Here is a 25,945-nt window from a genome sequence, read left to right as displayed (position 1 = left end):
TTCTCAAACTATTCCAATCAATAGAAAAAGAGGGAATCCTCCCTAACTCATTTTATGAGGCCAGCATCATCCTGATACCAAAGCCTGGCAGACATACAAGAAAGAAAGAGAATTTTAGACCAATATCCCTGATGAACATCAATACAAAAATCCTCAATAAAATACTGGCAAACCGAATCCAGCAGCACATCAAAAAGCTTATCCAACACGATCAAGTCGGCTTCATCCCTGGGATGCAAGGCTGGTTTAACATACACAAATCAATAAACGTAATCCATCACATAAACAGAACCAATGACAAAAACCACATGATTATCTCAATAGATGCAGAAAAGGCCTTCGACAAAATTCAACAGCCCTTCATGCTAAAAACTCTCAATAAACTGGGTATTGATGAAACATATCTCAAAATAATAAGAGCTATTTATGACAAACCCACAGCCAATACCACACTGAATAGGCAAAAACTGGAAGCATTCCCTTTGAAAACCGGCACAAGACTAGGATGCCCTCTCTCACCACTCCTATTTAACACAGTGTCGGAAGTTCTGGCAATCAGGCAAGAGAAAGGAATAAAGAGTATTAAATTAGGAAATGAGGAAGTCAAACTGTCCCTGTTTGTAGATGACATGATTGTATATTTAGAAAACCCCACCATCAGCCAAGCACAGTGGCTCCCACCTCTAATCCCAGCACTTTGGGAGGCCGAGGCATGCAGATCACCTGAGGTTGGGAGTTCGAGACCAGCCTGGCCAATATGGTGAAACCCCGTCTCTACTAAAAATAGAAAAATTAGCCGGTTGTGCTGGCAGGTGCCTGTAATCCCAGCTACTTGGGAAACTGAGGCAGAAGAATCACTTGAACCTGGGAGGTGGAGCTTGCAGTGAGCAAGACTGTGCCACTGCACTCCAGCCTGGGCGACAGAGTGAGACTGTCTCAAAAAAAAAAAAAAAAAGAAAACCCCATCAGCTCAGCCCAAGATCTCAGCAAAGTCTCAGGATACAAAATCAATGTGCAAAAATCACAAGCACTCCTATACACTAATATCAGAAAGAGAGCCAAATCATGAGTGAACTCCCATTCACAACTGCTACAAAGAGAATAAAATAGCTAGGAATCCAGCTTACAAGAGATGTGAAGGACCTCTTCAAGAACTACAAATCACTGCTCAAGGAAATAAAAGAGGACACAAACAAATGGAAGAACATTCCATGCTCATGGATAGGAAGAATCAATATTGTGAAAATGGCCATACTGCCCAAGGTAATTTATAGATTCAATGCCATCCCCATCAAGCTACCAATGACTTTCTTCACAGAATTGGAAAAAACTACTTTAAAGTTCATATAGAACCAAAAAAAAAGCCCACATTGCCAAGACAATCCTAAACCAAAAGAACAAAGCTGGAGGCATCACGCTACCTGACTTCAAACTGTACTACAAGGCTACAGTAACCAAAACAGCATGGTACTGGTACCAAAACAGATATATAGACCAATGGAACAGAACAGAGGCCTCAGAAATAACACCACACATCTACAACCATCTGATCTTTGACAAACTTGACAAAAACAAGAAATGGGGAAAGGATTCCCTATTTAATAAATGGTGCTGGGAAAACTGGCTAGCCATATGTAGAAAACTGAAACTGGATCCCTTCCTTACACCTCATACAAAAATTAATTCAAGATGGATTAAAGACTTAAGTTAGACCTAAAACCATAAAAACCCTAGAAGAAAACCTAGGCAATACCATTTAGGACATAGGCATGGGCAAGGACTTCATGACTAAAACACCAAAAGCAATGGCAACAAAAGCCAAAATAGACAAATGGGATCTAACTAAACTAAAGAGCTTCTGCACAGCAAAAGAAACTACCATCAGAGTGAACAGACAACCTACAGAATGGGAGAAAATTTTTGCAATCTGCCCATCTGACAAAGGGCTAATATCCAGAATCTACAAAGAACTCAAATTTGCAAGAAAAAAAACGACCCCATCAAAAAGTGGGCAAAGGATATGAACAGACACTTCTCAAAAGACGACATTTATGCAGCCAACAGAAACATGAAAAAATGTTCACCATCCCCAGTCATCAGAGAAATGCAAATCAAAACCACAATGAGATACCATCTCATACCAGTTAGAATGGTGATCATTAAAAAGTCAGGAAACAACAGATGCTGGAGAGGATGTGGAGAAATAGGAATACTTTTACACTGTTCGTGGGAGTGAAAATTAGTTCAACCATTGTGGAAGACAGTGTGGCGATTCCTCAAGGATCTAGAACTAGAAATACCATTTCACCCAGCAATCCCATTAGTGGGTATATACCCAAAGGATTATAAATCATTCTACTATGAAGACACATGCACATGTATGTTTATTGTGGCACTATTCACAATAGCAAAGACTTGGGACCAACCCAAATGTCCATCAATGATAGACCGGATTAAGAAAATGTGGCGCATATACACCGTGGAATACTATGCAACCATAAAAAAGGATGAGTTCATGTCCTTTGCAGGGACATGGATGAAGCTGGAAACCATCATTCTCAGCAAACTATCACAAGGACAGAAAACCAAACACATGTTCTCATTCATAGTTAGGAATTGAACAATGAGAACACTTGGACACAGGGTGGGGAACAGCACACACCAGGGCCTATCAGAGGGTGGGGGGCTGCGGGAGGGATAGCATCAGGAGAAATATCTTATGTAAATGACGAGTTGATGGGTGCAGCAAACCAACATGGTATATGTGTATCTATGTAACAAACCTACACGTTGTGCACATGTACCCTAGAACTTAAAAAATAATAATAACAATTAACAACTGACAGTGGCACATACAGTAGCTCTACCATTAATTTGACAATAAACTCTATAGGTTACCTCTTCACAGAATTTATCACTTTTTTAAAATTAAATTTGAGCCAGATGTCTTCTAAATTCTGTCATATCACAACAGGATTAGGGCTATTTTGCCTATGCATGCACCTGTAACTAATTTCCCTCTCCTGAGGCAGACAGAACCCTTCTCCCCTTCATATGTAGCCTCTTTCACTTCCAAGGACAGTCAGCCTGATCTAGCCAGGATCCCGGAAGGGGCACTGGAGGCTGCCTGGAAGAACCTGCCCCAAGGGTGGATTAAGTACCTCGGAACAAACCCAGCTCACAGCTGGAGGAAGGCCACCTGGGATGACGCAGTCACCCAGAAATGTAGAGACAGACGGGCATGCTAGTTCAGGAATGCCGTCAGTGTGAGGGAGGGAAGGAAAAAGCTACGAGTGGTTCTCAACTTTTTGGAGTCCTGGTACACTTCCAAATACTGGAATTTTTGACTACGGGACTTTTCTTGAAGCTGTTTTTGCACAAGACTGAGAAAATATCCGTTTTCCATACTGAAGAATGAGGAGAGTGCTCAAGAGCCACAGGTGCTAGAGTTAAAAGGTGGCATACCACCAAGCCTCCTTGCTAGTTCTGCTCAGATATCATGCCACTCAACTAGGTCATTCCTCAGCCCTGAGAAGCTGCTTTTGAATAGAATTGTTGACTGCCAGGCCTGGATTTCTATTATGCCCAGGAGGTGGTTTTCCCACATTGCAGTAAACATTTGATCTTTCTTATGTGCCAGGCTGAAGTTAAGCCTTCCATCTCTTATTGCAGGAAACTGTACCCCACTCTTATTCACAGCCCTACTTAGAACAGACAGCACAATATGACTAAGGAAGTCTTGTGAAAATACAACAGTTTGATCACAATTTAGGGCTAAGATTTAAGATACCACCAGTACGACAGCTAAAGAAGGGAACAGAAAAGTACAGCTCCTGTTACTAGATCTGCAGGCACAGACAGGCCACAACCAGAGTCTGCTACAGGAAGGAGTAGACATAGCACCACATTGGAGAGGACTTTATTTCCAGGGCAAGAGGGTGATTAGGAAACACTGACAACAGCAACACAGAATCCAAAGAACTAAAGAGACTGAGGTCCTAGGCATGGTTCTGAGAAAGGAGTTTGAACAACTGAGAAGGAAAAGGACAAGCCAAATTATTAGAACTGAAAGGTTACTGCTGGACTGCTAGTAAATGCTGAATTGTTTCATCTTGCCCGCCTGGAGTCAGAATTGGTTCCAGAGACTGGAATGTGGCTGAGCTAGGAAGTGGGAATCAAGAGCCCAGGGATGGGGGTGGGGGGTTCTGTCAAGGCTGGAATTCAGGGAAAGCCTAAAGCCTGTTTTAACTCAGGCAAGGAAGATGACTAAGAGTGGAAACCGGGCTCGAGAAATCATGAGTCATTCTTAAAAGAAACCAACATCAGTGTCAGTAACTTCCCTGGGAACTTGGAAAAGGGGCCTGAACAAATATTTTGGACTCTAATATCTGCACCAACACTGAACTGCTCCTTCATTTGGATAAGTCACTCTAACTTTTCCGTTCTCAGAGCAATTTCAGTTACCAAACGAGACTAACAATATCTGTTTGCAATGTTTCTACCAGTAAAAAAACATCAGTAGGAAAAAAGGTGACCTTCTGGAGAAATAAATTATTACACATGAACTCCTTATACACAGGGAGAGTCTGCAAACAGTTCCCTCTGAACCAGTGTCACACTCACCAGTAAACTCATCAGTGGAATTATCCTCAGAAAGAATGTGCAGTTCAGTTTCACAATCACAGCAGGACAATTAAAATCTGAATTTCTATAAAATGAGATAGGAGTGAATTTTCCTCACACATTCTCTTCCAACTTAAGAACACATTTGCTAATTTCCTATAATAGGCAAGGCATTATGTGAGCTGCTTAAAGAGATTACGAAAATAACTAAGACCAAAAGCTACTTGACTTTAAAATAAAAACAGAACTAGAAGGTTAAGGATTGTTAGTCTGCCACCTATCAGAAACGAATACTTCAAGATTTAATTCAAAATACTTTTTCCAGATATTCTTATAGTTCCAATACACTGGATTACTACTGATACCCATAACATGGATGAATCCCCAGAAATATTGTGCTAAGTGAAGCCAGGCACAAAAAACTACATTTTACATGATTTCTTTAGACCGAAGCTCAAGAATGGGCAAAATCAATTTATGGAGGAAGTCTTTAAGTGCTTGCAGGACCACGTGGAGGGAAGTTGACATGAAAGGGGTACAAGGGTGCTGGAAATGTCCTCCATCTCGTTTTGGATGGTGGCTATACAACTGTCATAACTTAAACAGTTAACGGTACATTTTACTATATGTAAAATATGCTTTTACAATTTTAACCAAAAATATCACTGGACTAAATAAGCAGTACTAGGAATAGAGGGTTCAGACAAGAGCAGGGGCAAAAGATAATGTTAGTATTTCTTATACTTGATCTCAATGGCATTTATAAAGAAAATATTCCCAATTTGAAAGGAATTACAGGTATTAGATATAACAATAATACAGGTATATTACCTGCTAGATTTCAATCACGTATGAAAGATCCTTACATAGAAAAATAAGTCACAGGACTGTTTAACAGCAAATTAAAACAGAATTTGCATCCATTTCTTTTTGCCCTATGAACTGAAAACAAAGCAAGCTTTAATTTGCATCTTCCATATCATTCTATTACTAGGGTGCTTTGGCTACTCAAAGGGGAGGAAATCCCCAGTGTGATTCTCTAATATTAGGATTTTTCATGGGTAACAAATATTGAGAGAAGCATATCAGAGTCATCAGTAGGTATTTTCCACCCTCACAGATTGTGATTCACACCTTAGGTGCTTGGTTGTGACAGCCGAAGTCAGGTTAAACTCTTCCTCCAGACAGGAATGAGTCACATCCCTCAGCCAGTAGAGTAGAAGTCTGAAGAGCCATTTCTGGCTGAGAATCCAGAGGTCCGTTGGCTTCTAGCTCCCTGCCTCTCCCTTCCTCAAGAGGAAAAGATGAAGTGCAGGGAACAGATGTACCTGCTCCCTCTCTTCCTCCTTTGAAAACTTCGGGAAGCTATACAGAATTGCTGTGGTCCAAGCTCTCCATGGCCTCTCCCTTAGCAAAAGAAAGGAAGATAATTATGCTAAACTGAAATGCAAAGAAAGAATGAAGAGAACTGGGGTGACTGACCAAGTTTTGTTGCCTTCCAACCCAGGGCTATTATTTCAGCAAGGAACAAAGGGGCACTGGAACCACTAGCAATAGTACTACTTTGCAAGGTGCATTAACAGCTGTAGAAATCATTATAAACAAAACCTCTGCATGGTGAATTCCCTGAGTACGACTGGACTTGTGAGCCTGAAAGCATTTGTGGTGTTTTACACAGTAATCTAATGTACATCTCGAGCCTTCTCATAGACCTGTTTTGTAAAGAGTTGATAATCTAAGGCCATGTTATTTTTAGAATTATAAAAATAACAGGTGCACTTGTCAGCCATCTCCCAGTGAGAGCCCATCCCCTTGAACTAGTTTTGTATGTGCCCAAGTACTGTTCTCAGCTATCCTGGTTCAGTCTCTTTTTTCACAATCTTTAAATATAATCTGTTGTTATTCTGTTGGTATGTCTGTCTTCCCTGCTAGGCTGCCTACTTTGAGAACAGGGGCCACTTCAGTCTTCTTTGTTGCTCAATTTCTAGTACCTGGCACAATACCTGACACACAGAAGGTGCTGAACAGATATCAGGTAAATGAATGCATTTCTGTGTACATTTTTAGTTTTTATCACTTATTAGAATATAAGCTGTATTGAAGATGGGATCCTATCTGCTTCCTTATCTCTACACCTTAAATATACCGCACATATTTACTGAATAAAGATTGTGAGACAAGATAAATCCAGTGCTCTAAGCTAAATGAAATCTCTATGCACATGACTTTTTCAAAAAGTAGTGGGCTTGATTTTAAAAGATAACTCATTGCTAGCCAATTCCAGTCAGCTTTCAGAGGATTTTTTTCTTTGCCAAATAATTTAGTAAAGATGGTGACTGAACTCTTCAAAATAAGTGTTTTGAAGTATAAAACAGGCCACTAGCCACAGTAAAGGCAACTGTAACTCTCAGGAAAACCATGATTACCCATGGCTCAAAAGCCTTTTGCTGTGTTTGCTTACCCTTAGAGCAGATAAAAGGCCTGTTTGGAAATGTTCATGTCTCCTCTATGATTTTTAGGCTGTGATATGCCCGTTATAGAAGCATGTACCCAGTGGGCACTAAGTACTATTTAAATTTAAATGGAGGCAGAAAATATGAGATGGTCTGGCAATCTTCCGAATAGAGTACAGCCTGAAATCCAGTGGACAATGAGAACTGCAATTCTAAATGCAGTAAGAGAAAGATGGAATTTTGGCTTTCATAGAAAAAGTAACTCCTATGAAAGGCTTAAATATAAAGCGAATCATCTTAAACTCTACTTCATTTGGGGATAAAAACAGCCTTCTTCCTTTCATTTTGCTCTCACCTACCCAAATGAAATGGAATGTCTAAACTTTTCTTAGGTCTGATAATGCTGAAGGGGGCCTGCCAGTGTTTAAGTTCTAACATTTGGTTATAGGTTGAGCCACCCCCAACTTTCAAGCATACAAAATGGCAAGCATTAATTCACGTACCTATTTTGCAACTTAGATAGAGATTATTTCATTTTTTATATCAGTAAATTTGAAATGACTCAAACTACCAGGGTAATAACTTGTGTGTTCATTTTGCCTGGTACTATATTCATCTCTTTTAACAAGTTATATTTGACATCAAACTTTAACAATACTCAATGAATAGAAATTCTAGTTTTGTAGGAAAATTAAATATTTTAGAATTTTTCCTTCTTTTTTGAGACAGAATCTTGTTTTGTGGCCCAGGCTGGAGTGCAGTGGTGTGATGTTGGTTCACTGCAATCTCCGCCTCCTGGGCTCAAGCAGTCCTCCCTCCTCAACCTCCTGAGTAGCTGGGACTACAGGCATGCACTACCACTCTTCACTAATTTTCGTATTTTTGTAGAGACAGGGTTTTGTCATGTTGCCCAGGCTGGTCTTGAACTCCTTGAACACCTTACAGGTGTAAGCTGCCACACCCTGCCTAAAATTTTTCCTTTAAAAATAACCACTGAAATAAGTAAAAACTACAAATATTCCTTTATTAAAAATTCACATGATCAATATCAAGAATACTACTTTTTAGACCTTAATACAAGACACTTTAAAATCTTAAATTTGCTAAATTAAGAAATGCTTTTATTCCATAGATATTTTCTTTAGTAGAAAGACTATCAAAATGTCATCTGATATTCTATTATGAACCTTACCTTTCATACTAAAATTATATATTCAAAGTGATGATACAATTCTGTTGTGAAATGCATCTACTGGAAAATGCAATTTTATTTAAATGACCTCACTTATATTTCTCCATTTAGTTGTTTTACAATGACTATGCAAGGAACCATCCCGTGTATATTTTACATATATTAATTATATATTTTGTATATATAATTTATATTTTGTATATATGTTAAATATTTTATATATATATTAATATTATAATAGTCCAAGTAGAGAAATAAATTAGTATACATGAACTCCTTATACCCAGGGAGAGTCTGCAAACAGTTCCCTCCGAACCAGTGTCACACTCACCAGTAAACTCATCAGTGGAATAATCCTCAGAATGAATATGCAGTTCAGTTTCACAATTAGAGAAGGACAATCAAAATCTGAATTTCTATAAAATGAGATAGGAGTGAATTTTCCTCACACATTCTCTTCCAACTTAAGAACACATTTGCTAATTTCCTGTAATAGGCAAGGCATTATGTGAGCTGCTTAAAGAGATTACCCCTTCTGTATTATCCCTACATTTTTCTGATATGGAAACCAAGGCCCCAAAGTTATAAGAAGCTGCTCAAGACCAGGTTCTTTTCAGTCATATCACATAGCTCTTCAACAATCAGTATTTACCCATTGATTCAACAAAAACTTACTGATTGCCTACTATGCATCAGGCACTATGCTGCTCACTGAGCTGAAAGTTTTCCTCAAGATACTCCCAGTTTAATGGAAAAGACAAAAAGTGACAATGAGCTGTATGAGTGGAAGGAACAGCCTTGGGGGAAAGGCAAAATCTCTAATAAAAAACAAAAGAGGTAAGACTGGGTTAAGACTTAGGTAAAAGCAGCTCCCATAATATTAATAACGTTAACTTATAATTATTGGAAGGCTTTTAGTGTATCGGGCACCACCATCCTGCAAAGTGAGATTTTTAAATGGCATTTTTCATTTGATACAACCATTTCATATGAAGTAGGTTCTAATATTCGTTCCATCTTACAGAGGAGGGGGAAGTTGTGTTAATCATTCAGGGTCACATGGCTGATGAATGTCTAGGCCAGAATTTGAACTCACATCTGTCTAAAACCAAAGCTTAAGTAGTGGTGGGTCTCCATCTCTGTGCAGAGCCAGGCTAAGCTGTCTGATGAAAATAATGAGACAGAGGTAGAATTAAAAAAAACTAAAAATAAAAAAAACTGAGGAGATTGATAAGCAGCCCAAGAATAAGAAAAGAGGCTGACATGGGAACATTAAAAGGATCACAGGCCAGCATGGCGGCCCATTTCTTCCTCACCATAGCTCGCCACAGTACAACAGGGTGCCTGTTCACACCCTTGGCCAAATTAAGGTGAGGCTATCTATATCTGTTAACAGATGGCAGGAATAATCTTTCACCACAGAGAAGAGTATCCTTTTCTTTTAATCTCCATAATAAGTGCTTATAATCTAACTCAGATTTTCAGCTTCAAATCCTGGACCCTGAGAAAAGATCACCTTCACCTCATCTCTAATACCCATACTTAGCTGGGGGCTTGGAAGGTGGATCTGCTCCAGTACATGGCCTGGTCTCTCCTTCTCCCCTCCAGACCCAAGTGGCTATAGATTACCACAGCATTACTATAGTCCTGAGACTGTGCAGGGATATCAGGGTGGATGAGAAGGTCCTCTCTCAGAGACCCAAGATAATGTCCAATTTTAGAAGATTCTTAGAGAAATGAGGGGCAGAAACTGATGCTGCCTGCATACACAACAGTTGAAAACTGGCAAGGTGGAATGTGAGTGGGAAGGATGAAGAGGTCAAACAGGTTTTAAACATGAGGTCAAGATCCTTCCCCCCAGGTGCTACCTGACTGCCCTGCCTCCACCAAACACTGCCCTCCCACTAGCTAACAGTGAGCTCTGAAAGATTCCTCCATATTTCCACGTCTCCAGTCCTAAGAACAGAATCATGTAGAACCCTAACTACTGAGAATCTCACCATTAATCTTCCCTCCTCTGTTCTCCTGTGATATTCTAAAGACTAGAACTGTAATAAAAGCTAGTAACTTCTTAAATGTTTCCTTTCATGCTTTTTGTGCATACAACTATACAATAACACAAAGAAGCATGCATACTTTAATTAGAACTGCTTGGGCAGATGCAGTGGCTCACACCTATAATCTCAGCACTTTGAGAGGCTGAGGTGGGAGGACTGCTTGAGCCCAAGAGTTTGGGACCAGCTGGGCAACACAGTGAGACCAATCTCTAATAAAAAAAAAAAAAAAAAAAAAGGAGGGCCTGGTGCATGCCTGTGGTCCCAGATATTCAGAAGATTGAGGTAAGAAGATCACTTGAGTCTAGGAGTCAATGCTACAGTGAGCCATGATTGCGCCACTGCACTTCAGCCCCGGCAACAGAAAGAGACCCTGTCAAAACAAAACAAAACAAAACAAAAAAACCCTAGGAGAATAGGATAGGCCACAGGGACCACTGATGGAACTATAATCCCTACATTCATGAGCCATTTCTTGGGAGCCACTGTGTGTCAGACCCTAAAATCTTTTGCTAAGATTCCCTGAGAGTCCCCCTGAAATAGGTTTCTTGGCATCAGGAGAATATTGTCGGTCTGCGCAAAGATCTGCAAGATAGGAAAAACCGCACACAATAATTATCTCTGCTCTTTGCAGAAACCACATGCAATTCTTCAACCACCTTTATCTTTAAACACATGTGTCTGCAGCACAGCCACTGTCATTACCCTTAATCTGACACTTACACTCGTTGAGCAGTTCCTACAGGCATAATACCACTATTGAGCAGTTCCTATATGCATAACATGATAGAGAGCAACAAAAATGGACAGCAATGTTTGAGGGGAAAAGACTTAGTGATCAAAAGTTAAAAGTGGCAGTTTCCAAGACAGTTTTAGCTAAAAAAAAAAAAAAAAAAAAAGTATTATGAGGGTGATAATGTAACCGCCCCTCATAAGTGTCTAAGTGAAAAAGGCCCCTGCCCAGTACTGTGCATACCACCGTGCATCCTCCCAGCAACCACACAGGACTGAAGAAACAGGCTCAGAGAGGCTGAGAAGCTTGTGTCGTTCAATCAATCCCAGGGGACATGGCACAGTGACCATAAACTGAGGTCATCTGACTGTAAGATTTTCCTCTTCACTCCTTACCACTCTACATCAACAGCAGCCAATTACCTATATAAGTTCATCTTTCCTCCTTTTACTTTTCTTTCTTCTTAAGCAGCATCTAAGATCAGTAAACGGTTTCTTTACTATGGGTATCACTTTGGGAGGCCCAAGGCGGGTGAATCACTTGAGGTCAGGAGTTCAAGACCAGCCTGGCCAACATGGTGAAACCTTGTCTCTACCAAAAATATAAAAAATTAGCTGCGCATGGTGGCGTGCACCTGTCATCCCAGTTACTCGGGAGACTGAGGCAGGAGAATAGCTTGAACCCAGGAGGCAGAGGTTTCAGTGAGCCGAGATCGTGCCACTGCACTCCAGCCTGGGCAAAAGAGCAAGACTCCATCTTCAAAAAAAAAGAAAGAAAATGATGATTTTTGTTAATTTTTTTAAAGAAAGAATATCTTATGTTTTATGCAATTTAGGCATTCATGGCTTGTTTAATAGGAAGAAACAATGCAATTGTTTCAAATCATAATATAAATGATAATAAAAATTTTTAAATAATGTTAAGGATCTTATTGAGTTTCATATGCAGAGAAAATGTATTATCTTTCTTTAGAATTTAGTGGGAAATATATTTTTCTTAAAAATTTAGTACAAATCAGAAAAAAAGCATGTATAAGACTGCCCATGTGACATCACAAGAGAACTTTAGCCATAATTTGTTTGTGCAAAGCCAAAGATTATTTTTCAAACATCTAGATAGAATGTCTAGAGAAATCATGAAAAATTCAATTACATAAACAAAATCTTCGTTTAGATAAAACAAGCTTTATAAACAAGCCTGTAATTTGCATAATTGTACTCTGTAAAAGAACATCTATTTGCGTGGCTTTGACCTAAGGCTAAAGTTCTGCCAAAGTTATAATAAATATTAGAAAAGAGAACTTTAAGTGCCAATGTCCCTTTTTTTTTTTTTAATTTCAAATATTTGTACTTTAAAATAGTGTGGGAAATAGTTGAATTCCAATGTACTATTATGAAAGCATTAAATACAAAAGCAACATTTGGACTTCACAAAAGAATACATTTTCTTTCATTTGTATTTCTGGCTGATGAATAACTTACTGCAGCAAGATCTTTCAATTAGTATTCAAACATGTAGCCAGGGCAATAATAATTACCATGGCAGAGAAAGTTGCCTATTAACCCTTCAACTTGTCTTCTATGCAAGCATTCCATCTGATGTGTTTTGGCTGAACAGTATTTGAATTGCTCTTTGGTCCATGTCCAAAATATTCTATTGCTGACATACTCATCTACCAGTATTCTTCAAACTGCTTTTTGGGATGGATGCTAATTAATTTTAGTTGCAATGCCCAAAATACAAAACTAAAGAAAAAGAAAAAAAAATGTCATAAGAATCATTTGGCTGAATAAAATTCCTTCAATCTGTATCTTTACATATGATTTACCAGTCGAGTAGTACATTTCGTTGGCTAAAGGTAATTGGAAATATTTTCTGTTCTAAAATTGACCACTCTTGCACAGACCCAGCCCTGAATTCATTATAATCAGGCAGCTTAAATCATATGGCATGCAAAGCTTCCATGAAAATCTAAAAATGTCTCACGCCTGTAATCCCAGCACTTTGGAAGGCCGAGGTGGGCGGATCATGAAGTCAGGAGATCGAGATCATCCTGGCTAACATGGTGAAATCCCGTCTCTACTAAAAATACAAAAAATTAGCCAGGCATGGTTGGGGGACGCCTGAAGTCCCAGCTACTTGGGAGGCTGAGGCAGGAGAATGGCGTGAACCTGGGAGGCGGAGCTTGCAGTGAGCCGAGATCACGCCACAGCACTCTAGCCTGGGCAACACAGTAAGACTCCATTTCAAAAAAAAAAAAAAATCTAAAAGTGTCCCAAAACATGTTTTGTTGAACATCTACTATGTGAAAAACATTACGATATTCAGGCTGTGAGATACAAAGATGAATACGAAATCTTCTCCCTCTTCAAGACGAGTGTTTTTGGTTAAGATGTACAGCTAAAATAAAAAATACATACCAAGTAAAGTATAACAGAAGAAAACCTAAAGGATTAGAGTGAAAACTTATTAAAATACAATCATTTTAATCATTTCCTACAGATATCACTAAGAGATCAATATCATCCTTTAATTTAAAGCCAAATCACGAGGTTTTTTTTGTTTTTTTTGTTTTTTTTTTTGAGACAGGGTCGCTGTTGCCCAGGCCGGAGTGCGGTGGCACAATGACAGCTCACTGCAGCCTTGGCCTCCTGGGTTCAACTGAATCTTCCACCTCAGCCTCCAAAGCAGCTGGCACCACAGGCGTGTGCCATGCCCAGCTGATTTTTGCAGTTTTTGTATAGATTGGGTCTTGGTATGTTTCCCAGGCTGGTTTCAAACTCTTTGGCTCAAGCAATCTTCCCACCTTGGCCTCCCAAAGTGCTGAGATAACAGGTATGAGCCATCATGTCCGGCCATTTATTTCCAGTATTCTTAATCCTTTATAATCTCCCTTCAAGAATATCAGAATTCAAATCCCATATAACTGATGGAAATTTTCATAGAAGCATTTGGTCTAAATTTCTAGGTTTCTAAAATAAAAAATAATAAATGTAGAGCAATCAACATATGTGACTGCTGCAATCCCTTGAGAAAAGAGGAGTGTGTGTATACAGCTAAAATACAAATTAAGTAAGAGTAACTCTTATTCTTTTAGAGCTGTGTTTGTCTCAGATCCAAATAAAGTATTTTAAGAGGATACTGGAGGACCTTTTGGAAAGCTATTATTTGACTTGAAAGAATGTGCAAGATAAATCATGTCTGTGGATTTGACACTGAAAATAACAAAAGGTTTATAAAAAGAAGCAAGACTATTCTAAAAGAGAGTTTGAGGATAGTTTGCTTTGTTTTTTAGCTGTCATCTCCTTGGTAGAGGGTATGCATACAGACACACACACACATATGTATACATATTTATACATGTATATATTTATGATATGTATATAACATGATCCCCTTGCCATAGTGAATAAGGCCAGGGTGTATCAAGATTTAATTTCTGAAAAATCATCATGCCTTTAGAAACACTCAGGATGCTCTGCTGTCCTAGCCCCATGCCCTCACCTGTCTTCTCATCCCAACAGGGCTGGCTCAGGTGCTGCCCCAGTAGAGCTGTGCTGGATTCCCCTAGGCAAGGTCACATGCTTTCTCCTTGGTATCACCACTGAACCTGGTACAGATCTTGATTACAGTATTAATCACAAGTTACTGAAATTATCTGTTTCCTTCCTAGATAGTGAGGTACTGGAGAACAGTGAACCTGGAACCTAGCAGAGTGCCTGGTAAAATACATACACTCAGCATTTTTAGAACAGATAACTGGGGGTATCTCAAAGTGCCACAGAAGAAGAAAATTCTACTAGGGCCATAAAACCACTAGGCATTATGTTAATCAAGTTATCTTAGAAGAATAAATCATCCATTCTTTCCACAATTACTTGCTTGGCTCCTACCAAGGTGCCATGAGGGACACAGCTTAAAACAAAAAGCACACAAGGTGCTAGCCTTCAGGGAGCCTACATTTTAGAGGAGAATGAGGAAAAGAGACAACTCTTAAAAATTATAGCAATGGAATATGTACAATGTTTAAGATACTTTGCATGATCTCCAGAAGACTTAAATAACCTAGGCCAGTCACCAAGAAATGTACACTCTAGTTGGGGGAATGATAAACGCAAAGATAATGAATAAGACAAAATACAGGATGAATGCTAACTGCATAGAACAAAAAAATAAGTGAGAATTCATTGTGAGCACTTTGGGCTAGGAGGATCATTAACAACTTTCTGGGTTTGTGACAGACTTGGGAGGGGAGGGAGCCTGTGAGCAGAAAAACACAAAGTGTTTTTTCCATTCTCTTACTCAACAATCAACACAGAAGACTTCAGTGACCAAATGTGCAAGGATTTCTCCCCAGCAACAAGCAAGCAATCAATTCTGCAGTGGATACCAGCTGGGTATCCTCCAAGTGAATTCTGACACTTTGTGGAGACGGTGTCAGATCCCACAGTTAAGGGTTCAGTCCCACAAAACTGCCCCCCACTACTTCTGATGCCAATCACAAGCCCCAGGTCATTTTACCTGTGCTTCTGATGAACTGTTTATAAATTGGGGTTCCCACGACACCCTCCTTGGGTTCCAGTAATTTGCTGGAGTGGCTTGGGGAACTCAGGGAAACACTTCCGTTTACCAGTTTATTATAAAAGATAAAGATGAAGAGATGCATAGAGTGAGATACGGGGGAAAGGGCACTGAGTTTTCACGCCCTCCCAGGGCAAGCATACCTTCAGGTACCTCCACTGTTCAGCTATCCAGAAACTCCCTGAACCAGTCCTCTTGGACCTTTATGGAGACTTCATTGGATAGTCATGATTGAACCATGTTGAAAAGTGATTGGACAAAAAGCACACGATTTAATACTAACAGACTGAATGGGCAAACCCAGCAAGGCCTGTCTGATCAGATTTTTCTGGCATCTCTGTGCAGCATTCCTTCCTCCAGGGTAGGGGGCAGGATCCCTTCTGAAATGGGGGTCTTATGGCCTACATTCAGACAAGGTAGATGGGAGAATTTCTTTATGGGCAGTTCTCACACAGAAATATGGGGAAAGATTATAGTTTTAGTTTCTAAAATTGGAGAGACAAAGGTAAAAATAGGGCAGGTCAAAGATGGAGATTGTTTTCTAAGGCCTGCTTCTGAGGCCTAAAGCACCCCAACATTGTAGCAAGAGTTATGGGAGTTATAAGCCAGGAACCACAGACAAAAACATATGTGTCATAATATCACAGGGAACCACTGAGAAAAAGAGAAGATGGGACTGAAATTACTAAGAATGGGAATGGTCTGGCCAGGCATGGTGGCTCAAGCCTGCTCAGCACTTTGGGAGGCCGAGGCAGGCGGATCACCTGAGATCAGGAGCTCGAAACCAGCCTAGCCAACATGGCAAAACCCCATTTCTACTAAAAATACAAAAATTAGCTGGGCGCAGTGGTGGGCGCCTGTAATCCCAGCTACTTAGGAGGCTGATGCAGGAGAATCACTTGAACCCGGGAGGCGGAGGTTGCTGAGATTGGGCCATCGCACTCCAGCCTGGGCAACAGAGCGAGACTCCATTTCAAAAAAAAAAAAAAGGTGGGGAGGGGGCCCAGGCACGGTGGCTCATGCCTGTAATTCCAGCACTTTGGGAGGCCGAGATTGGCGGATCACGAGGTCAGGAGATGAGACCATCCTGGTTAACACGGTGAAATCCTGTCTCTATTAAAAATACAAAAAAATTAGCTGGGCGTGGTGGTGGGGGCCTGTAGTCCCAGCTACTCGGGAGGCTGAGGTGGGAGAATGGGGTGAATCCAGGAGGCGGAGCTTGCAGTGAGCTGAGATCCCACCACTGCACTCCAGCCTGGGCGACAGAGCAAGACTCCGTCTCAAAAAAAAAAAAAAAAAAAAAAGGAGGTGGGGAGGGGGAATGGTCTGAGCCAATGGTCAGAGGGGAAAATTAAAAGGCTAGTTGGAACAACAGAAAATTCTCTCCTCCTGCTACCATCATCCTGGGCTCCTCTCTGCTTGCCGGAAACAATCAGCAGCTGAGAACCCACAGATGCCGCCTCTTTCATAAAGCTCTCAGACCCATTCTTCTCTATTCCCATGACCACTGCAGGCATTTCTAACCCCAACTACTGGAAAGGCATAGCTCTACTGTCTCCTTTCCCAACCCATTTTAGAACATGCTACCATGGAGATCTTTCCAAAAGCAAATCCAATCCTATCAATCTTCTCATTAACATCCTTCAGGAGCTCCAAATCACATACAGAGTAAAACCCAAAATCCTTAAAGTGTATGGAGGATCCTTCATGGCATAGCCCCTCCCCGCCTTCCCTTGCAGGCAACTATTTGGAACTCCAGACTCTCCTCCGGCCATCTCCGCACTACATTTGCCTAGTCTTTCAGCATCTGACCCAAAAATCTCTTCTATGAAGCTCTCTCCCAGTCTCTCCCTTCAGTTTTGTATGTGCCTTTTATTGCACATTTCTGTCTGATGATACAGAGAAAACCAAACTCAGGTTCTCCTTCTGTATTCTCAATACAATCAACACAGAATACGTTTATCACCAGATGTGGGAAGAGTTCTCCCCACATGACAAGCAAGTAGTCTTTCAGCAATGAACACCAGCTGGGCATCCTCTGAATCAAGTCAATTCGGATACTATCCACCTGCAGTAAGCCTCAGAGCTCAGATTGAGGGCTCAGTACTACAAGACTGCCCCCCGACTTCCGACACCAATCACAGGCCCCAGGTTGTTTTGCCTGGGTTTCTGACCCACCGGCTACAAATTGAGGTTCTCGCAACACCCTCTTTGGGTTCATTAATTTGCCAGGGCAGCGCACAGAATTTTTGGGTTCTTAAGGAGGTGTTATTATATAGGCATGATTAATTAAATCATTAGCCACTGGTGATCAACTTAAGCTTCAGCCTGGCTCTTACCCCTCTTCAGTTTGGGAGATGGGGCTGGAAGTCCAACCCTTTAATCCTGCCTTGGTCTTGCCAGTGACCAGCCCCCATCAGGAAGCTGCCTAGGGGCTGCCAGCCATCTGTCAACTTATTAGCATACAAAAAGACACTTATCACTTTGAAAATTCCAAAAGTTTTAGGAGTTGCATGCCAAGAAACTGGAAGAATGCCTTCTATATTTCACAATATCACAGTCTGGTTCTAAGGAACTTTTCTCCTGGAAGACACAGGTATGTCTTACTCATTTTTAGTCTCCCAACACCTGGCCCAGCACCTAATCCTGAAACTAGCACAGAAGGATTGCTCAATCAACGTTTATGAAGGAAGACTGGGGCCAGTATCAGATTTACAGGTGATTAAACCTGAAGTAGGTAATAAGCAAAGAGGTGGGTGTGGGAAGATAAGTCTATGTAAAAATGTGACAGTTGAAAAGGGAGCCAATAGCTGGATCATTATCTCTCAAAGGTAATGGACCATGTCCTCTGTCTGCCCCTCAATGACATGACCATTAGTGATGGGGATCAGACAGTAAACTACCATAAACAGACTAGGAACTCAAAGCAACCAACCAACCATCCACAAACAAAACCTCTTTATCTGAACAGTCTGAATAGTTCCCAATAGTCATTTTTGGAACCACTTTTCCTCCTTCAGCAAAGCTTGACCACAGAGAACAGAATTGAAGAAACAAAATAAAGCAGCATACTAATCTAATTTCTGCATTCTGGCTATAAAAGCTGTTCCTATAGCATTCTACACGAACAAGAAGAGATGCTGAATTTAATCCTCTGATGAGCAGGTGAAAAGCAGCCAAGGACGCTCTTTTGCACACTTGGCAGGGTAGCACACAACCTAACTCCCAGGGGCTTGCAACAATATGTGATCTCCACCAGCATAACAGGGGCTTCAAACCACAAATTTCCCACCACTACTGCCTGGACGTGGCTTCAGTGGTTGGTTGTTGGCACTGCTTTAGAAATAAGTGGCCTATTGCAAAAATGCTCTAATGCCAACAGGTTGCCACAAAAGCACGCCTTTGGAAATAATTTCTGCTGGCTGTAACTTAAGCAAACAAGGAAAAGACACCCATAGTGAGATATACTATCCTTGATTCTCCAGATCAGTTCATTCTAAACTAGGAGGCAACACTGACAAAGTACTGAACAGCCAGGCATGGTGGCTCACACCTGTAATCCCAACACTTTGGGAGGCTGAGGTAGGATAATCACTTAAGCTCGGCAGTTTGAAACCAGTCTGGGCAACAGTGAGACCTTGTCTCTACTGAAAGAGAGAAAAAAATTAGCCAGGCGTGGTGTCACATGGCCTGTGGTCCCAGCTACTCCAGAGACTAAGGTTGGAGAATTGCTTGAGGCTGGGAAGTCAAGGCTGCAGTGAGCCATGACTGCGCCACTGCACTCCAGCCTCACAGAGGGAGACCCTGTCTCTAAATGAATAAATAAAGTACAGTGTTTCAAAAGCAAGCAGGAACCCACTGTTTAAAAGGCTCTAAATCCCAGCTACAAGAGGGCACATTTCCATATACATATATGAAGCATCTCTATGATATAATCAGGGACCCCATCCAGTTAGAAAGTTTTTTTTTTTTTTTTGGGGGGGGGTCTCTTGCAAATTAGGCCATTATAATGCCCGATGGTATACCCAGGAACTCGTGTCAAAATAATTCTAAGGCTGGGTACAGTGGCTCATGCCTGTAATCCCAGAGCTTTGGGAAGCCAAGGCAGCAGAATGGCTAGAGGCCAGGAGTTCAAGGTTGCAGTGAACTATGATCTTGCCACTGCATTCTAGCCTAAGTGACAGAGCAAGACCCTGTCTCTAAAAATAATTCTCCCACTCTGAATTATAAAGGTAATATTAATAGCGGGATTTCATAGAAATCTTCCGTACCCAAGTGGGTTTCAAACTATTATACAACTACTGACAGTGACAATCAAGTACTAGGAGAAATATTAGTCAACAGCGTAAATACAGACGTGCATTGCAAAACTAAAGGCAGAGGTTAAAATTATCTTCATTTCACCAGTCTCCTCTCCCACAGTTGGAAATAATAATTATTTTGTAAAAGGCTTTGCACCACTATCAGCCTACTCCTGGTAATCCTTAAAAAGGCTTATTCTTTTGTAAAGGCATAAACTTAACATTGGCATATTTAAATATTTTCTGATATAAAATCACTACAACCCATATTAAATTTGTACTTCCAAAAAAACAACCAACTAGGTGGACATGGTGGTGCCTAAAGTCCCAGCTACTTGGGAGGCTTAAGTGGGAGGATCGCTTGAGCCCCGTAGGTGGAAGCTGTAATGGGCCATGATCACATCACTGCACTCTAGCCTGAATGACAGAGCGAGACCCTATCTCAAAAAAAAAAAAAAAAAAAAAAAGAAAGAAAGAAAGAAACAGAGATCACATTCATAGATACTGGGTGTTAGAACATCAGCATATCTTTTCACTCACTGAGAAAAAAAAAAATTGCCAAGACCTGTTTAAATGGTACCTGTTGCTTGACATAAAACATGTTGAGATGACCCCTATAGTAGAGGCCCCAGGGCCCCCACAGGAATAGTGGGAAATGCCACACTAATATTAACACTAAAGTATTAATATTAGTAGTTTCTAGAGGGTGGGAAGGAGTAGAGATATTTAACTGTTTCTTAAATATATCTAGACTGTTTGACTGGACAAAACTAGCATGAATGACATGTCATTAAAAATAAAACGAGCTTATTGCCACACACTTAAGATGAATTTATACGATGCCTCAATAGGTAAACGGGCTAGACCAAATTACTTTCTCAACTGAGATCTACTGCTGGCACAGTAAAACAAATAAAGCTCAGAGCCTCTTGCTTACTTCAGTTTCCATTTGAGCTTCTGCCCTTATTTACTTACAATACTCATTATAAAGAGTGCAGCTCACCATAAAAGACAATACTTTCCTGGGAAACAGACTGTGCCAATTTTATTGTAACTTTTTAAATTTCGCTCCTATATTTTTATGTAACCATCAGGTACTACTTAATCTTGCTAAACAGTAGTAACAGCCAGAGTGACCCAGTGGTAAGGGTATTAATCTTCACTGGTTTTACAAGTCAGAAAACCTGGGTTTGAAAGTGTGAGAAGCTGGGCAGACCAACCTGTGCGCTTCAGTTTTCTCTCCTATAAAAACTACTACCATTTGCTCCCTCCTTAAGGATGAATAACTAGTAAATTGTTCTTAAATGAATGAATGAAATGTGAAACTAAATCATGGAGTGTAATCTCTATTCGATTTGTCCCCTGGACAACCAAGAAGTTACCAAATTTTTTTGATCGAAATATTCCGTGCCCAAAATGTAACAGAAATAAAAACCACACCCAACTCCTAAAATTAAGTTACTTTTAAAGTTATTAGATAACAACAGGGCTTTCGAACATCAGCAGGATGTTCTGTTTTAAAATTGATTTGGCATCCAGGAGACTAAGCCGAGTCGCCACAACAGACTGGTTTGGTAATTTAATTAGAGTCTTCTGGAGGGACCCATTATATCATCATCCCCCGACAGTGTTCTCTTTAGGGACCTGATTTTCTCTCTAGTCCTCCCATTCCTTTCCCCTTCCTCACCTCCTCTCACCCCTTTTGTTTGCCCTTTTTTTCTTTTTTTGCTCTTCAAACAGCTCTCCCTCCATTCAGCTTGTCACTGCCATGCATTTTTAACTCTAACTAGAAATGGGTCACCCCAGGTTTGCTCCCCAAGCCCCAGGGCCCCTCAGGACGAGTGAAAAAGGCCCTGCGGTCCACCCTGCCTGGAGGGGTCCACCCTGCCTGGGGGTGTCCTCCTCCGATCACAGCTCCGGCGGGCTCCGCAGATGGGAAAGGGTTTCCAGCGCGCGCCTAGCGGCCACAAATCACTTCCCCGGGCCGCCCCGCCAGGCCTCAACCCTCCCAGAGCCGTCGGTCGGCTTTTACTTTAACGAGGATTCAGGTGGGTCACACCCTATCCTCCAAATGCGGGCCTGCTCCCCGGACCCCGCCCAGGGGCTCGCCCCAGTGCCGAGGCTCCTCGGCGACCCTAGCACTGTGGGAGGCGGGGAAGTGACCCCAAAGTTGCTTCTGAGTGGAGACTTCCGCACGCAAAGGCGTCCCCGCAGCTGCCAGACTTTTCAGGGGCAGCATCCCCCGCCCGTCCGGAGCCTGTCCTCGGGGCCACCACGCGCCCCGCGCCTCCGCCCCGCCGGGGCCGCACCGGGGCCTCAGTCTGCAAGCAGCCGGGGACAGCGGGCTTCCTCCCCTGCCCGGAGCGGCCGAGCGTCCCGGCCAACCTCCCCCGCGGAGAACACAGCACCCCCGCGGAGAGCACAGCGCCCCCGCGCAGTCCCCGAACTTCTTCCCGCGTCGGCTCGGGCTCTCGGGTGGGGATGCGGGGACCCCTCGCTCACCGATATCCCCATCGTCGTCGTCGTCCTCCTCCTCCATTTGTAGCAAAACATTCCTGCTCATCTTTTTCATGTTTCCCTCAGAAGGCGGCTCCGAACTTGGCGCGAAGTTGGGGGCTCCCGGGTTCCGGAACGGCGCGGCTCTCCCAGGGGCCGGATCGGGGACCGCGGGGCGCGTGTCGCCTGGGCTCAGGGGCCGCTGTGCCCAGCCAGCGCCGGGTAAAGCCGAGCCGAGGCACCCACCGACTGGAGCCCAGAGCCGGAGGAAGCCTCTCGCCTGCCGAGCGGAGCCCGGAGACTGAGCATGCCCAGTGCTGCCGCCGCGGCTCGCTGCGGAATGATTGAACTTCCCCGGTTTTATGAGGCACGCAGAAGGAAGTCGGAAGGCGAGACTGGAGAGGGAGTAGTGCGGTCCTGCGCGCGGGGGAGCTAGCTGGAAGGCGAGGCGGGAACACGTGAGTGCGGGAGTGGACTGGGTTCCCTAAGCGCTGATCCCAAACAGGGCAGCTTTTCGTTCCAAGGTCGTCTGTGGACACACACTGCGGCTTGCTTTGTTTTAACGTCTGATACTGGAGAGGAGGGAAATGCTGCTACAGCACAACTGCAGAACCCTGGAAGGCGAACTCGTTTGAATGGCTTTTAAAGGAGACGTGGAGCTAATAATGGGGGGATCTTAAATTACTCTAGCTCCGAAGTGGGAAAGTGGAATCTGTACGGGTAGGGTAAGATTACGGTGGAGTGGGGGTGGGAGGAGAGGCAAAACTCAGAGAATAAGCAAAAGAAGAAGGGGCGGGACGGACGGGAGTGGGGGTGGAGAGAATTTTCTAAATATACGCGTGCACAAAGGCAGGAGGATTTCCGCATACATTGAGGTCGCGGAGAGTGGAGAAGCGCCCCCTACCCCGCCCGCACGAGCACACAGGGAGTGGTCGGAAGATAATCGCTGAAGCGTCCAGCCTATTTGTACAATTGAAACTAGTCCTCTGTGTCAAAGAGGGAGAAGAAGCCAAAGACCACTAGAGTTAGATGTAAACTCTTTTAAAGCAATGTGGAAAGCTATAATAAGAGAAAAGAAAGTCGTGAAATAAAATTAAGGCAGAGAGTTTTTATTTTTATTTTTAATGCTTTCCTGGAAACCAAAGGGACCGACAGGACAAATACAAAGGGGTTTAGTACTTTAAAGACCCTTGGAGTTGTTGGAACGGCAGGTTTTGGGGATCGCGTGTCTACAAAACTTTTTTCAAAAAAGCTGATACATTCAGGTTGTTCAATGTTGACTTCTCAAAAGGGCTAGAAGGTATATTTGAAATCTTGGTTATATGTGTTATTGTCTACTCATTGAAATTTTTTATATTTTTTCCACTGAAGTGCTAGGGTTATCACAATAACGCTAAATCTACTCTGCATGTTTTTCCTTCCACATGCTTTTTTTGAGACGGTCTCTCTGTTGCCGAGGTGGGAGTTCAGTAACTAGAACTATAAGCGGAGCACACCACCATGTGGGGCTTATTCTTAAATTTTTTGTAGAGATGGGTGTCTCACTATGTTGCCCAGGCTGGTTTCGAACTCCCGGTCTCCAGCAATCCTTGCACCTCAGTTTCCTAACTTCTTTTTAATGTTCTCTCTGAAAGAAAGAAAACATTGGGACCAATCTTAAGTGGGAAAATAGCCATGAATATATACATGAAAAGACATGAAATTACTTTCAAGAAAATATCTGGGAAACACTATACTTGCTTCTTGAGGTACTTTTTTTGAATAAACAGAATTATTTTTAGTATAAAGAGACAACAATACAGTACTCTGAAGATAGGAGAAAAAAATGATGGGAGAAGAAAGATGAGAAGAGATTGTTTCCTTTCACTGAACACTCTCCCCTAAGCTTGTGAAACTCACTTTTAAAAGTAGAAACTTCAAAAGTGTTTTGGTTACATGATCAATTTTTACAATTTTCTTTTAACAAATTTCTGTGTAGTACTTTTTATGTGCTAGGAAAAGTTTTACATGTTTTATAAGCATCCAGTCATTCAACCCTCGTAACAACCCTAGAAAGTGTTACCATTTTTCTTCAGATGTGAGGCAACTTGAGCAACTTGTCCAAAATCACACAGGGAATAAATAGCAGAGCCAGGATTGAAACCTGAACAGCTTGTTTTAGAATCAGCGCTCATAGCCACTTCATAAACCACCACCAGAGACATGTCCCAATCCATTTTTTTTTCAGATCACTTTTTCCCCCACCAATTCTAAATTCAAAGTCTCATCAACTCCCTGCCATTGTTCTTTCACCAAATGTTCTCTCTTTTTTTTTTTTTTTTTTTTTTTTTTTTTTTTTTTGAGACAGAGCCATGCTCTGTCACCCAGGCTGGAGTGCAGTGGCTGGATCTCGGCTCACTGCAAGCTCCGCCTCCCAGGTTCACGCCATTCTCCTGCCTCAGCCTCCCGAGTAGCTGGGACTACAGGAGCCCACCACCACGCCCGGCTAATTTTTTGTACTTTTAGTAGAGACGGGGTTTCGCTGTGTTAGCCAGGATGGTCTAGATCTCCCGACCTCGTGATCCGCACGCCTCGGCCTCCCAAAGTGGTGGGATTACAGGCGTGAGCCACCGCGCCTGGCCTTGTTCTCATTTTTATGGACTAAGACTTTGGTCAAAGTTACTTTGTAATTAGAAAATTATCGTAGTTGACTTTGCAACAAGTTTTAATTAGTCATTTAGAATTCTTCACAGATTTTTAAGAGTTTACATTTTTCTTCCTTGATAAATGTTGCAGCGAGACATTATTGGCCTTATATGTAAAGGTAACTGTTGCTAGAAGGGAACTGAATTGTTTACTTAGTTAGCTGTGAGTCTATTATTAGTAAATTCCATTCTTTCCTCTAATCTATTTTATTTCCTACCGCTTCTCTTGTGCATTTTTTTTCAATTGAGCAATATATGCCTCAAAAATAATAGGCCTGTGTAAGAACCACACATTTACCCCTGAAGAATTATCATCCATACAATAATAATTTGTGAAATAAAATATTCTTAATATATAGCCAGGTTATTTGTATTTGCAAAGCTTTTTCAAGTCAGGGATCACAGAACAATTATGTTCTCATTCATTCGTCTGATTAACTACAACTTTTGGCCCCCAGGATATTCTTTCTCTGCCCATCCTGTAAAAGTTGTTGCTTTTCTAGCTTCGGGCCTTGGGTCTCTTTTCTTCTCATCTTTCCCTGTAGAACTCATTCAGTCCTATAACTTTACTATCTAGTCCAGGCAGGGTCAGCTTCATGGGCATTCAAACAGTGTATTCACACAGAGCCCTACATTCTTATGGGCCTAACACTTGGGATTTAAATGTTCTGTGGTTAATGGCCATCAATGATAGACTAAATAAAGAAAATGTGGTACATATACACCATACTATGCAGCCACAAAAAGGAATGAGATCATGTCCTTTGCAGGGACATGGATGGAGCTGGAAGCCATTATCCTCAGCAAACTAACACAGGAACAGAAAAC

At 41.8% G+C, this 25,945-nt stretch overlaps 1 protein-coding gene and 1 long non-coding RNA gene across 6 annotated transcripts in view; one reads left to right on the top strand and one right to left on the bottom strand.

The window, feature by feature from the left end:
* The window catches only part of ANO6 (anoctamin 6), a 237,352-nt gene extending 214,520 nt beyond the window's left edge, over positions 1 to 22,832 (bottom strand). For 4 of the 5 annotated variants that reach the window (XM_055251352.2, XM_055251351.2, XM_063620201.1 and 1 more), the window contains exon 1: positions 22,440 to 22,780. In XM_055251352.2, coding sequence (XP_055107327.1) covers positions 22,440 to 22,509 — 70 coding nt within the window. In that variant the 5' untranslated portion in view covers positions 22,510 to 22,780. Of the gene's footprint in view, positions 1 to 22,439 lie in introns of all 5 variants that reach the window. The other variant, XM_055251354.2, reaches the window with a different exon arrangement.
* LOC129467035 (uncharacterized) overlaps positions 22,802 to 25,945 on the top strand; it is a 116,172-nt gene continuing 113,028 nt past the window's right edge. The window contains exon 1 of the long non-coding RNA XR_008652235.2: positions 22,802 to 22,891. This is a non-coding gene — a long non-coding RNA (uncharacterized lncRNA). The remainder of the gene's footprint in view (positions 22,892 to 25,945) is intronic.

The sequence above is a fragment of the Symphalangus syndactylus genome, chromosome 17 (genome assembly GCF_028878055.3).
Source record: "Symphalangus syndactylus isolate Jambi chromosome 17, NHGRI_mSymSyn1-v2.1_pri, whole genome shotgun sequence".
NCBI classification, from domain to species: domain Eukaryota; kingdom Metazoa; phylum Chordata; class Mammalia; order Primates; family Hylobatidae; genus Symphalangus; species Symphalangus syndactylus.
This window is presented reverse-complemented; position numbering and strand designations above follow the sequence as displayed.